The 13,274-nt window shown below is 37.6% G+C and overlaps 1 protein-coding gene across 1 annotated transcript; it reads right to left on the reverse strand.

The window, feature by feature from the left end:
• Window positions 1-1,141: 1,141 nt before the first annotated feature.
• Window positions 1,142-12,918, reverse strand: LOC131067379 (uncharacterized). Its single transcript, XM_058002359.2, has 8 exons — window positions 9,209-12,918; window positions 4,571-5,034; window positions 4,272-4,481; window positions 3,890-4,089; window positions 3,710-3,801; window positions 1,622-3,534; window positions 1,481-1,534; window positions 1,142-1,362 (listed from the first exon to the last, which is right to left on the reverse strand). The coding sequence occupies exons 1-6, from the start codon at window positions 12,765-12,767 to the stop codon at window positions 3,398-3,400; spliced, it is 4,662 nt and encodes a 1,553-aa protein (XP_057858342.2). The 5' UTR covers window positions 12,768-12,918; the 3' UTR covers window positions 1,142-1,362; window positions 1,481-1,534; window positions 1,622-3,397.
• Between the last annotated feature and the right edge of the window lie 356 nt (window positions 12,919-13,274).

Here is a 13,274-nt window from a genome sequence, read left to right on the forward strand (position 1 = left end):
TATACAATAGAAAAGTGACTTATCAACTCACTTTGAATTTTTTTTTAAAATTGAGAGCCTTGTGTGATCCCTCGCAACAAAAAATATTTGCTCAAGAATTAAAAGTTTAAGAAAGATCTACAAAGGGCTAGGCTTGACCAAAGAGGTGGAAAAAGAGGTGAAGAGATAGCTACCCACAATGGACCACATAAGGAGTGATAAGAAGGAATAGAGTGCCAGAGAATCTTGACAAGAGCCATACAGACAAGACATGTGAGCCACAGATTGTTAAGTTCATATGCAATGCAATTGAAGTAGAAGATAATGCCTCCAATTACAAGTTAAGAAAATGTATTAAGTTCCAAGTTTCAAATTTAGAAAAAGAAAAACCTTTATGTAAGTTTCAAATTTACAAAAAGAAAAACCTTCGTGTTGCTTTTATTTGGAAAAATTAAGATACTTACTACCCATGTAGAGAGAGACATACTTGTCTTTGTCACACAATCTATACCATGGGTTTATCCAACTTAAAAAGCACAGAAAAATGTTAATAATTACCCATACAACGTTTGATGCTCCAAAGCTTTGCCAATTAAGGCTTCAAAGCTGAAGATAAAGGATTACATTTGATGGAAGCCTTCATGCTAAATATTATAAAATTATGTCTAAACCAACACATTTCTCAGCTCTTGACAGTTATACAAAAACATTTAGTTATTATAAAGGTGTTGAATTTATTCCATGGCTATAAGGATTCTCATGACATATAAGATTGCATCCATAAGATGTGTTTCAGATCAACGAGAAGCAAGGATTTTAGGGGTATATTTCAACCTTTTTATATTTAGGACTTGAGAATTGCTTCAACCACATAACCTTTGCTCCACAGCCATTTCTCAGCTGGTGACAGTTCTTCAAAACATTAGTGTGTTGATTTTCCTTCATCGCAGCAATGATTCTCAAATGTATGCACATATTTTCTATTTGCAAAACACTTAAATTGCATTTTTTTTAAGTATGAAGTATTTCAAAATTTTCACCCCAAGACTTACACACTTGACAACAGCCAGACAAGAATTGCATATCTTTCAACACTAATGCCAAAATATATTTCAGAAGTGCATTTCATCTTATTTTTATATTTAAGCATTGAAATAAACATTACTTGCACTTATTCACCTTGGCCCCAATGTTTACAAGCCCTTTACAAAGACCAATACAAAAGCCAACCATTAACCGTCCCAATATGAGCCAAAAGACTCCAAAAACTGATAGTAAGTAAAACAGTCTGAAACATATCGTGATAAATCGGAACATGAATATCTTTCTTATTATTCATTAAAAAAGAGCCTCTTAAAATCCATGGATCTTCACCAAACCAGCCTACAAAATAGTTTTAAGAATAACGATCAGTGAAAAATTCGATAATAACAACAAATACTTAATTTTTTATTGCAATTATACAGACAAGAACCAGAAACGTGAAAAAATCAAAACTTACATTGATAAGGAACTGAGAATCATTCTTCCTTTGATCACCTTGAAGCGGGATAACCTACAAAATGGATGTTTTTGAATGAGAAACGCTGTGGAAAAAGATTTCAGAGTGCCAGTCTATTACAGAAAAAGCACTGTGTCATACCTGCCCCACCTTTCAATCCTGTACTATAGTACCATTGCAACAGAACTCTTTCTTGAAATCTTTGAGAATTTTGTTGTAATTGTATTCCTTTCGAACTCCTTGAATGGTAGTCAGGCTCTTTCTAGTTTCTACCATTTCGCTGCTGTATGCGAGCATGTACATAATCCTTTGTACCTCATCCAACATCGTCTGTTTCTGACTCCTTGAATGCTAACTTCCCATTCAACTGTAAGATTTAGAAACAAAATTCTTGGCTTGTGTAGATAGTCTTCCTCTACATGTCAACACCGTTGCAAATTATGGGTGAATCATATTAGTGTACTCAACAGATGATGATTGATGCATTGAGCCAGCCTCAATGGATTAGAATTGATGCATGTCTTGGGGTGAGATTGACAACGAATTTGAAAGATTGATAAACTGTATTATTGGAGCTCCAACACTGAAATTAACAGACCTTCCTTCATATTTTCAAGAGCGTTATGTATCAATGTTGGAGCACCAAACTATATACCAAGCATTTTAGTCTACCCACGACAGAGATTGGATTATTTCCATAACAATGGAGGAGCAGGAGAGGCAAACAATCAAAGAGCTACAAGTGCAGTGGGCATTGTAACTCATTTAGAGGCTAAAATTGTTTCTTGGTCTATGATATGGATAAATTCTAGTTTAAAACACCCATTTATGATCATTACAAATGGTTTCTAAATATCTAAAAATAAAGACATTGCTGGTTTGATATTCACATTCAAATCAAAAACTCCATGGTTGATGAAATTCAATCATGTGGTCATTTGTGATAAGACAAAATCAATCTTCAAGAAAACATAATGATTGCAAACACACAAGTGAACGAAATGCATCTGAAAGACCAATACATTGTCACTTTGCGTTCAAATTCAAATCGTAAACTCAGTGATTGACCATCTATATTCAAACAAAACCAATAGTGAACACAACACTTGCAAATGCACACTCGAACATGACACCCTCCACAGAAATTACAAAATCATGATGCAGGTATACACAAAGAGTCAAAATCTAACGTGCTTTTAAATGTTCCAATTGATGTTTTTCTTTTCTCTACTATATCTTCCCATTAACAATTGAACATAAGTTTTAAATCTACCGACCATTAGTTTTGTATGATTTCAGTACTAAGCACCCTGGAAGAATGAAAAATGTTAGTGAAGAAGCAACAAAGGTTGCAAGTAAAAGGCACATGCTTTAGAAAAGAAACTTGAAGATGTCCAGCAAAGAAAAACAACTGTATAATACAAGATGGGTGCTCGAGGGATTACCCATATATATATTTAATACATCCTCCACTGACAAAGAAAGTCATGATGAGTGAAGGAAAACCTGAAAAAATTGAAATTAATCATACATTAAGCATCATCCTTATAAATAAAAAATAATAAGATAAATACACGGGCTTTCCAGATTTGTTTTCTAGTGCCAGCTTTCTTATGGCTCATTTTCATACTTTTCCCAGCAAGATGATATCTTTGACTCCGATTATCATCCTTTTGTATGGTTCACAAGGTGCAGTTCATATGATGCAACCATTAAATTCACAAAATTCATCTTGAAGGTAGAATAACTGTGGTAACAGGTACAAACATGTCGATAAGCAGACAAGGCAACCTGAATCCATTTAATGATTTGACCCAGCCCTTATTTATGTATCCCATTTGCAACTTGTAATGGTATTCTATGTTTGTACCTATTACCACAGTTCTTCTCCCTCAATAATCCATTTAATTATTTTACTCAGCCCTCATTTATGTATCCCATCTGCAACTTGTATTGATACTCTTCTCTCCATGTAAAACAGTCATTAAGCCATTCCCCACTATAACTACGCCGTTTGAAATCTCCCCTCCTATTTGATCCATTAGACTCAAAAACTGCAAAATTAAAACATTTTATGAGTCTCATCTGCACACCTTTCTCAAAGCACATAAGAACAACTAATTGATGGCATCTTGAAGAGGTTTAAACAAAAATGTATGATATTTAATCAAACACGAGTAGAGACATATAAAGTTTTCTACTCCTGTTATAACTTTATATTTTAAGTACCTTCGTTTAAACTGCAAGTTCTTGCACAAGCAAATATCTCATCAGGATCAATATATTGTTGACTGATGATATGTCGAATCAAATACTCTTTCCTGTAACCAAGAAAAGTGTTAGGAAGCAATGGAAGTTTATAGCCTTGTTGAAAAAAAAACATCCAAACAGAAACTTATCCTCATCTACCTTGCCCATAGTGGTATGGGTTTCCCTGAAGTTCTATCATCATTATCCTCCTCATATGAACCCTTATAATGCGATATTTCATAAGACTCAATATCGATGTTGGATATCAATGATAGATGTGAACTTGGGTTTCTGCCCAACACTGACTGCCCTTCTGTTCCATGTGCACCTTTTGCACAACTAGTTAACATGCTTGACACCTGTGATGCAGTAGCATAAATAAAGTTGGAAACATCATTTATACCATAAGAAGCCATACTCCAAGTTTCTTGTATACAAGTTGGATTTATACATTTTTTTGTTAGTTGTCAACACTATATAAAATTAGCCAGGTCCAATTCATTACTACAGGATCTGAATAGGTAAATTTGTATCAGTTTACCTTTCCAGCATATACATTTTGGGCCTGAGTTGTTGTTTCATTATGCTGATGGACTTTTTGCATGTGTTTTGCATCCTTTGATGCAAATTTTTTGGACTTAGCATACTCCTCTATCTGTCGTCTGCGCTCAGCAGCTTCCCTTTCTTTCTCTATACGGCGTTGCTTTTTTGCCTTTTCCTCCATTGCCTTCCTCTTACGCTTGCAGTCATCCTGTTTCAATATGTGAAGTGTTAAGTTAATATCAACATATAATTAAGTTCATTGATGGAGGAAATCTGTTATGGTTACTATTCAGATACCAGAGCTCGGCGCCTCTGTTCTTTTGCCTCCTTAGCACGAAGTTGTTCCTCAAGTTCCTTCCGCTGCTTCTGTGCTTCCAATCGCCTCCGCTTTTCCTCACGGTCTCTCTTGTCCATCTCTTCCTTTTTCTTCTTATTTGCTGCAACCTCTGCTGCATTTTTCTTCCGTTCTTCTTCTTTCTTTTTTTTCTCATCCAATTTTCTCAAATTTTCTTGCTCCATTTTATTTTTAGTGGCCAAAGCTCTTCTCAACTTCAGATCCACACCAATCACAGAAGTGCCTGACTGGTACTGCACGGTGCATCCCACTGGCTTTTTTCTTGCCATGCCACTTGATATGGATTTATTACTGTCACTACAGGCAATTTTGGATCCTTTACCACCTTTTTCTTGTTCCCTTTTCTCTTCAAGTCGTTTTGCTACTCCAGCAGCCTTCAAAGCCTTCACTTTGATATCTCTCTTTCCTGCAGGAAATAGATTGAATTTTAAACATTTTAAGAGCAAAAGGTCATAAATACAAGTCTGAGAGCTTTTATGCTGAAAACTTGGTTTAGTATAAATTATAAAATGCTAATCTTATTCTTCAAATTTTGATCTATTAATTGTCAAACTCTGCGTAGTTTCCTGAATGTAATAAACGCATACCAAGAAGTAGAGAATTCCTATTCTCTACTTTAACTGGCTATTATAGTCTTTAATCACTGTCTTTCAAATTTATTCTTTTCAAAGCTTTGAATATAATACTCCGATGTTTATGTATTTTGGTCAAATGTATCATCATATCATGTATTTTCTTTTATGCTTTCTGCCCTTTAGAATAATATAAGTACAAACATTTGCGTGTGATGCATCTGTTCTATCCATACAAGTAAAGATACAAATGGAACATGTCTCCCTTATTTTCTGCAATGTTATATCTGTCCCCATTGTAGCATTTTCTTTCATATAGAGTCTAATAAGACTTATCACATTTACTTTTCAGTTTTGGAGAGCATCGAGTACTAGGAGAAACTCGGATAAAAGTGTTGGTTGGCATAAGCACATAGTGAAGAGGAGTCAATCCTTAGAAACCCTATCCTAAGGTGTCTTGAGAGATGTCAACAACAGTGATGTACATTATCATGTCAGCAAGAATACATTGAAGACAAGAATTTTGTTTAAGTGGTTCCAGTAATCAGAAACTTTTATCTTTAAACAGAATAATTTTGAGAAGTCTCGTATACATTCAAGATTACATTGGTCACTTCTGTCCATTGATCACTTTGGTTGTTCTGCAACCGTTGCCAATTGTGATGCAGCTCATTCTGTGTTGATCTCTCATACATGTTAAATCATCTTAATAGCTGTCCTGTTCCTTATTTTTTTGTAAATTTACATGTTCATAATTTGGTTCTAGTTCAATACATGTTGGCTAACTATATGAACAACTAAACCATTGTTCAATAAATGGTGGATCTCACCTAACAGATGTGCTCCAAACCATAGTTTTAAAACTCGTGGACTCGCCACGGACTCGCGAGTCCATGGGAGCCACGAGTCAACTCGCCAAGGACTCGCGAGGCGAGTCCACCTGAAAGACTCACGAGTCTTTTGCAAGGACTCTCGCGAGTCTTTTGCATGGACTCGCGAGTCTTTCAGATGGACTCGCGCAACCCAGAAAAAATGTCATGCAAGCTTTAAAATTGAGTTTAACATGTGAAAAAATTTAGTCTCTCTGTCAGGATTCATATATGGAATATAACATTTAAGTATAAGATTATACTTTAAGTTATATTCCATATATACTGTCAGGATGTTTGAGAGTGGTTTCGGACCTCCAGGAGTTATAATGCAAAATCTAGTTTTTGGAGGATTCTTCAATTTTCCAGACTTAGTCAGATTTCAGGATCAAGAAGACATTCCAGACTTAGCCAAATTTCAGGGCATTTGAAGATCAGGATGACATTCCAGACTTTAAGTTATATTCCATATATACTGTCAGGATGTTTGAGAGTGGTTTCGGACCTCCAGGAGTTATAATGCAAAATCTAGTTTTTGGAGGATTCTTCAATTTTCCAGACTTAGTCAGATTTCAGGATCAGGAAGACATTCCAGACTTAGCCAAATTTCAGGGCATTTGAAGATCAGGATGACATTCCAGACTTTAAGTTATATTCCATATATACTGTCAGGATGTTTGAGAGTGGTTTCGGACCTCCAGGAGTTATAATGCAAAATCTAGTTTTTGGAGGATTCTTCAATTTTCCAGACTTAGTCAAATTTCAGGATCCTTCGGCGATGCCCCTTGACCCCAACTTGGGGGCGTTGCCCCCAAACCCCTGTCGAAAAATATAAGGGGAAATTGCGCCGATGGAAGTAGAGAAAATTTAACCTCCGAGTCTGATTAGGCTCCATATAAAAGCATAATTAGCATTGAAGAAATCTTGGTATTATACATTTTAGAGTTGAAAGTTTGAAACTATGAGTATGTGACATGTGTAATGTTTCAATTATGGCTCTTATGTTCTCTAAATGCATTAATTTCTTTATGTTTTTTTGTAAAACTACGGGTTTTTTTTTTGCCGAGTCCTTGCCGAGTCTTTCACGAGTCTTTCACGAGTCCGAGTCCGAGTCCAAATTTTTGGTTTGCCGAGTCTGTGGCGAGTCCGAGTTTTTCAACTATGCTCCAAACTATGAAGCAAGCCTAATAATTGCATAAGGAGAATATTCCTTATTTTTAAACTAGATGCTCAAGGATATAGTGCTTATTCAAGTTTGCCACTGTCCTTGGAGTTTATTTTATACAGGTTGAGTATGATTCTACAATATGGTTTGGTTCATACTTAATTGTGACAGACCAACTATTTTTTCAGATGGGGCACAGATTTTTCAAAGTTGTAGGATAGCATCCTTTTTCTACAAAAGAGATAACAGACCAGGAATTTATAATTTCATTCATTCGTTTAACAGCACTTCTCTAAATAAATGTTAGAAGGTGAAGAATCAAGTATGTATCCTAAACTCTCTTCAGCTGCCATCATAACTGTTCTTTCCTTCCGACTGCAGCAATTTGTAAAACTCATAGGGTGGAATTTTTTGAACATTTTCTCTCATTTCTGTTAATATTTTTGCTTCAATATATATTATTCTTTATGGAGAAAAGAGGTATCCTAAAATCTCTACTTATAGACTCAAAATATGGCATTAGCTAGCTGAAGTTGGCAGATACATAAGTGCCTTATCCATGAAAAGTTGTATTTGTCTTGCTTAAATAAACCTCAGTTAAACCTGAATGTAACAAATCATCTTTTCCTTTTATAGTGACAGATCAGACTAGCTAATTTCAGTTTTTCTTGATTTGACAGCAATGTCGCTTTCCATTTTGGTGAGGACAATTCTTACTGTACCCCATTCCTCCACCTCTGTGCAACTGGGTTTGCTTAGAAATCAGCTTGTACCTACTCTGGTTCGTACAAGGTATGGATCCCAGTTTAGGTGAAGGCTGGCGTGCCCTGAGCAGAGCCTTGGGCGACCCAGGAAGAAAAAAATAAAATATTTATGATGATAAAGCAATTTTATTTTTAAAAAGACCTAATCTAACGTTAAAGAGTGATTTATGGGTTTATCGACTTTCAGCCATGTTCTATATTTTTTTTGTATATTTTGTGCGAATCATGGTTATATATATATATAGCTGAACCCAGCTAGCTATATTGAACTGGGCAAAACTTTTTACCAAACTGTCAAACCTGGACCCAAACCTAAATTGGTGACTTAAAATATATATAGTCTTAATGAGTATCCATAATTTCAATTTGATGGAAAAAGGCCAAAAATTGAACAAAGTTATACCAAGTTGGAGGTTTCGGCCTCCTCAAGAACTTGATTGCAGCCAAACTTTTATTAAGAAGAGGGGAGTTGAAAATGTAAGGAACCCTAATGCTTCATTGATTAAATTACCATAATTTTTTTTTTAATTGCATATCTTGCAACAATTTCATTTTGATTGCATTAAATGAAATAAAAGAGTAAATCAACTTATAACACAGGAGACATAAGTCTTATCAATTTTCATTTTCTGTCCAGGGAAATAAGGGAAATAACAAAATAGTAATTTACATTTTGCTTTGGAAACATCAAGATGACATATAGAGTAACATATAAATCAATGTTTCAATTTTTCTTCTTTGCCAAGGGACAAGGCTTCCATGCCTACTGATTTACCTCAACATTTCCATCCGGATCTACGCACTGTGAAGGAAGAACTTCTTAAAAGTTGTAGAAAAGCATCATTGATGTTTTTTTCTTTTGAATTGATGTAATAAGTCTACTACACTAGTCTTAGTTCCCAAAAGAGGCAATGTCCATCCTCTCGATCAAACTCGATGCATTTCACCCAATCTCTTTTTGCCACATGAACTATAAAATTAGTTTTAACAACTTATCAATGTGAGAAAACAAAAAAACTAGTAAAAGACAAGTAGGAGTTAAACAAGTTAAAAGAGGGTTGTTACCAAGGTTCCAATGAAAGAGTAATGAATATAAGAAAACACATAAACAAGCGAACCTTAAGTGGAAGTTAAATGATGTAAAAGTGGGTTATAGCAAGGTCTCAATGCGAGAGTAAGACTATTTTTTCAGGTTCAGACAAGAATTCACCTGTCATAACTGATGCTGATGCCTTTTTCTGCTGAACTAGCGGAGTAAAAGATTTCACGTTGCATGATATGTTGCTTGGTCTCTGACTGATCCTTGGTGAAATCTGGCTAGCAAACCTACTACCAGCTCTTACATTGGGTGTTCCTGAATCCTTCTTTCTGACTGATGAACCAAATATTTTTCCAATCTTATTTGTTGCAGTGTAATGAGTGTCATCTGAAGGTTCAGTCTTGGAGTCACCTTGTTGCCCACAATGTTGAGGACTTGTCACTTCAAAACAGGACCCAAATAACTGAGCATTTGATGGTGTAGTATGTAGGTGAGTTTTATCCAGTAAATAGGAAATAGAGGTGCATACTGATGACATGCCATCAGCTTGAAATCGAGGCAATGGTGTACAACTCAAAGACCCTTCCTTATTTTTGGCATAAGATGTGTATGAAGGTAAATTTCTACTGAAAACTTCATTACTACAAATAGATGTTTGCTGGAAAACATCATGACTAATTAGAGTTTCAGTATCTTCATTCCCTTTTAATTCTTCAATAATATTTGAAGTATCCTGCAGTTGAATAATTTCTATGGCATCCAAGGCTTCTGACTGTTCTGCAGCTTTCATGTCAGCACTGTATCCACAGTAAGGCCTTGGGGATGGCCATCCTTCTGCACATTCCTGAACTATTTTTGGTGTGTCTTTCTGCAGAATTCTCTTACAATCCATGTCATTAGAACCCTCACAGACTGGATCCAAAGAATTCAATTTCGCCTCTATTGTCACTATTTCTTCTCCATGACCAGCATTATCTCTTATAGCAACAACTTCCAACTGAATCATGACATGTGCTGCTGAATTGTCTTTGTTTTGTTTAGGGATCAACACAGGACTTGAGGATGGCCTACCTCCTGTACATTCCTCAAATATTTTTGTTGTGACTTCCTGTGGGATTCTCATACAATTCATATAATTAGAATCCTCACAGACCAGTTCCAAGGATTTCTTTTTTATCTCTATAGTCACCATTTCTTCTCTGTGAGCAGCACTAATCAGTGGCAGTGATGTATTGACATGACTTTCAAGTGTCGACTCTTGATTTTCAACATAGGATTTTGTCATCCTAAATTGTGATATTGACTCACCTTTAAGATATATCTCATTGATCTCAGAAGATGAGTCGCCTCTGTCTCTTGCTTGTGATGCCACTGCTACGACAGCATAAGGAAATAAAGAAAGGCCTCCTCTGCTGCCGCCTGTTTGTGATGGAACTGCCTTAACAGGAGAAGGCAATGGAGATGAATGGCCTGTCTCTTCTGTTTGTGATAAGACCACGATGACAGGAGAAGGCAATAGAGATGACTTGCCCGTCCCTCCTGTTTGTGATAGGACCGCAATGACAGGATAAGGCGATGGAGATGAGCCATCTTTGTCTCCTGTTTGCAGAGAGACCGCCATTTTGGGACATGTTGATGGAGATACCGTGGCAGCCACATTCATAGGCTCCTCGGCAACCTCAACCTCAGCCTGCCACTTGCACCTGGCACGGGTAATCCTCGTGGCCTGGGGCTGCTCTTTTAATTCCATGGCCTTTCTCTTACCAGTTTCCTTCTCTGCACCAAGAATCATCTGCCATGGCCTTCGCTTGGACAGTGTAATTCTTCCAACAGCAGGCAATGCTGCTGCCACATCACTCTTTTTTTCCTTCTCCGTAGCCCCTACTCTCCTTCTCCCTCTCCCTCCCCCTCCCCCTCTACCACCCTTGTGGACTACATTAACATGTTCATTTTCTTCTTCTCCACCTCCTCCTCCTTCTCTCTTCTCGTCCCATTTGTCAATGTGGACATTGAGCAAATTCTCTCTAGCGGGTGTTCTCCCTCCAATCCTGCAGTTATCCTCACCATCGCCATTGCCATTCTCTCTTTCTTCTTGTTTTTCCAACTTTCCCTCATCCTGGGCGTCCAGACAATGCCCTTTCCCCGGGTTGTCCCCAGCAATTTGCTGACCACCATCTCCATTTTCTTCTTCTCCACCTCCTCCTTCTTCTCTCTTCTCGTCCCATCTGTCCATGTGGGCATTGAGCAAATTCTCTCTGGCAGGTGTCTTCATCTGTTCCGAGGATTTACTTTTCATCTCTACAGTCACCATTTCTTCTCTATGAGCAGCATCAATCAGTGGCAGTGATGTATTGAGATGAGTTTCAAGTGTCGACTCTTGATTTTCAACACAGGATTTTGTCATCCTCAATTTTGATATTGAATCACCTTTAAGATATATCTCATTGATCTCTGAGTCGCCTCTGTCTCTTGCTTGTGATGCCACTGCTACGACAGCAGAAGGAAATAAAGATAGGCCTCCTCTGCCGCCTGTTTGTGACGGAACTGCCTTAACAGGAGAAGCCAATGGAGATGAATGGCCTGTCCCTTCTGTTTGTGATAAGACCGCGATGACAGGAGAAGGCAATAGAGATGATTTGCCCGTCCCTCCTGTTTGTGATAGGACCGCAATGACAGGATAAGGCAATGGAGATGAGCCGTCTTTGTCTCCTGTTTGCAGAGAGACCGCCATTTTGGGACATGCTGATGGAGATACCGTGGCAGCCACATTCATAGGCTCCTCGGCAACCTCAACCTCAGCCTGCAACTTGCACCTGGCACGGGTAATCCTTGTGGCCTGGGGCTGCTCTTTTATTTCCATGGCCTTTCTCTTACCAGATTCCTTCTCTGCACCAAGAATCATTTGCCATGGCCTTCGCTTGGACAGTGTAATTCTTCCAACAGCAGGCAATGCTGCTGCCACATCACTGTTTTCTTTCTTCTCCTTGGCCCCTACTCTCCTTCGCCATCTCCCTCCCCTTCTACCACCCTTGTGGACTAAATTAACATCTTTGTTTTCTTCTTTACCACCTCCTCCTCCTTCTCTCTTCTCGTCCCATCTGTCGACGTGGGCATTGAGCAAATTCTCTCTAGCAGGTGTTCTTGTTCTCCCTCCAATCCTGGAGTTATCCTCACCATCACCGTTGTCATTCTCCCGTTCTTCTTGTTCTTCCAAGAAGGCATGTGATACGTCCAGACAATGCCCTTTCCCCGGGTTGTCCCCAGCAATTTGCTGACCACCATCTCCATTTTCTTCTTCTCCACCTCCTCCTTCTTCTCTCTTCTCGTCCCATCTGTCCATGTGGGCATTGAGCAAATTCTCTCTGGCAGCTGTTCTCCCTCCAATCGTACAGTTATCTTCACCACCACCATTGTCATTCTCCCTTTCTTTTTGTTTTTCCATCTCTGCGCATCCATCCAAGAAGGCATGTGATAAATGCAGCTTGACCTCATTTCCCTCCTGGGCGTCCAGACAATGCCCTTTCCCCACCACTGGGTTGTCGCAGGCAATTTGCTGACCACCATCTCCAGGTGGATAAATTCCTTGGAGGAAACAGGTGGAAATTGTTTTTAGGTTATTAAAGCACCTGGAGAACAACCTATGGTGGTATTCAAACTGTGTAACAACCTCGGTTTTCAGATCAGAAAACATTTGCAAAGTTATTTCTTCAAAAGTGAATTGATCTTCCATGGCATCGATCTACTCAATCACTTTGCAGGGCAATTTCTTGAAAGATTTTAATGCGTGAATTCTTTTGATGCAGTTACTAGTAAGTGCAATTTCTTGAATGCATGAATGTGGATGCAACGGATCCGGCACTCGCAATTTAAATCAATTTCCATTGGCGGGGTGTTGGGAGAAAAGATTGTGTTTGGATCGCAGGTTCGAGCACTTTTATCGAAAAAATGGTGGCAAAAGACATCAAATTAATTAGTAAGACCTACCAAAGTGTATAGTGTATAGTCAATATAATTCACCTTAAATCTTTCATACAAATTTTATAATATTTTTTATTAATTTCATTCTTAATCAAAATATCTAGGAAGAGAAGTAACAATTTACAAATAAATTAATTTAAATAAATAAGTAAACACAAAATTAAAATTGAAAAAAAATAAAAACATTTTATTTATCAAAAGAAAATTTGGAATGTTTAATTATTTAGACCATAGGTTTAAGAGTTCATGAACTAAATTA

Source organism: Cryptomeria japonica, chromosome 6 (genome assembly GCF_030272615.1).
Source record: "Cryptomeria japonica chromosome 6, Sugi_1.0, whole genome shotgun sequence".
Taxonomy (NCBI): Eukaryota; Viridiplantae; Streptophyta; class Pinopsida; order Cupressales; family Cupressaceae; genus Cryptomeria; species Cryptomeria japonica.

Excerpts from the sequence above, each read along its gene's own strand:
- LOC131067379 (XM_058002359.2), bottom strand. The coding sequence starts at position 12,767 with ATGGAAGATCAATTCACTTTTGAAGAAATAACTTTGCAAATGTTTTCT. Across the intron at positions 5,035-9,208 it reads ATCAGCATCAGTTATGACAG|GAAAGAGAGATATCAAAGTG; the intron begins GTGAATTCTTGT and ends TATTTCCTGCAG. Across the intron at positions 4,482-4,570 it reads AACAGAGGCGCCGAGCTCTG|GATGACTGCAAGCGTAAGAG; the intron begins GTATCTGAATAG and ends ATATTGAAACAG.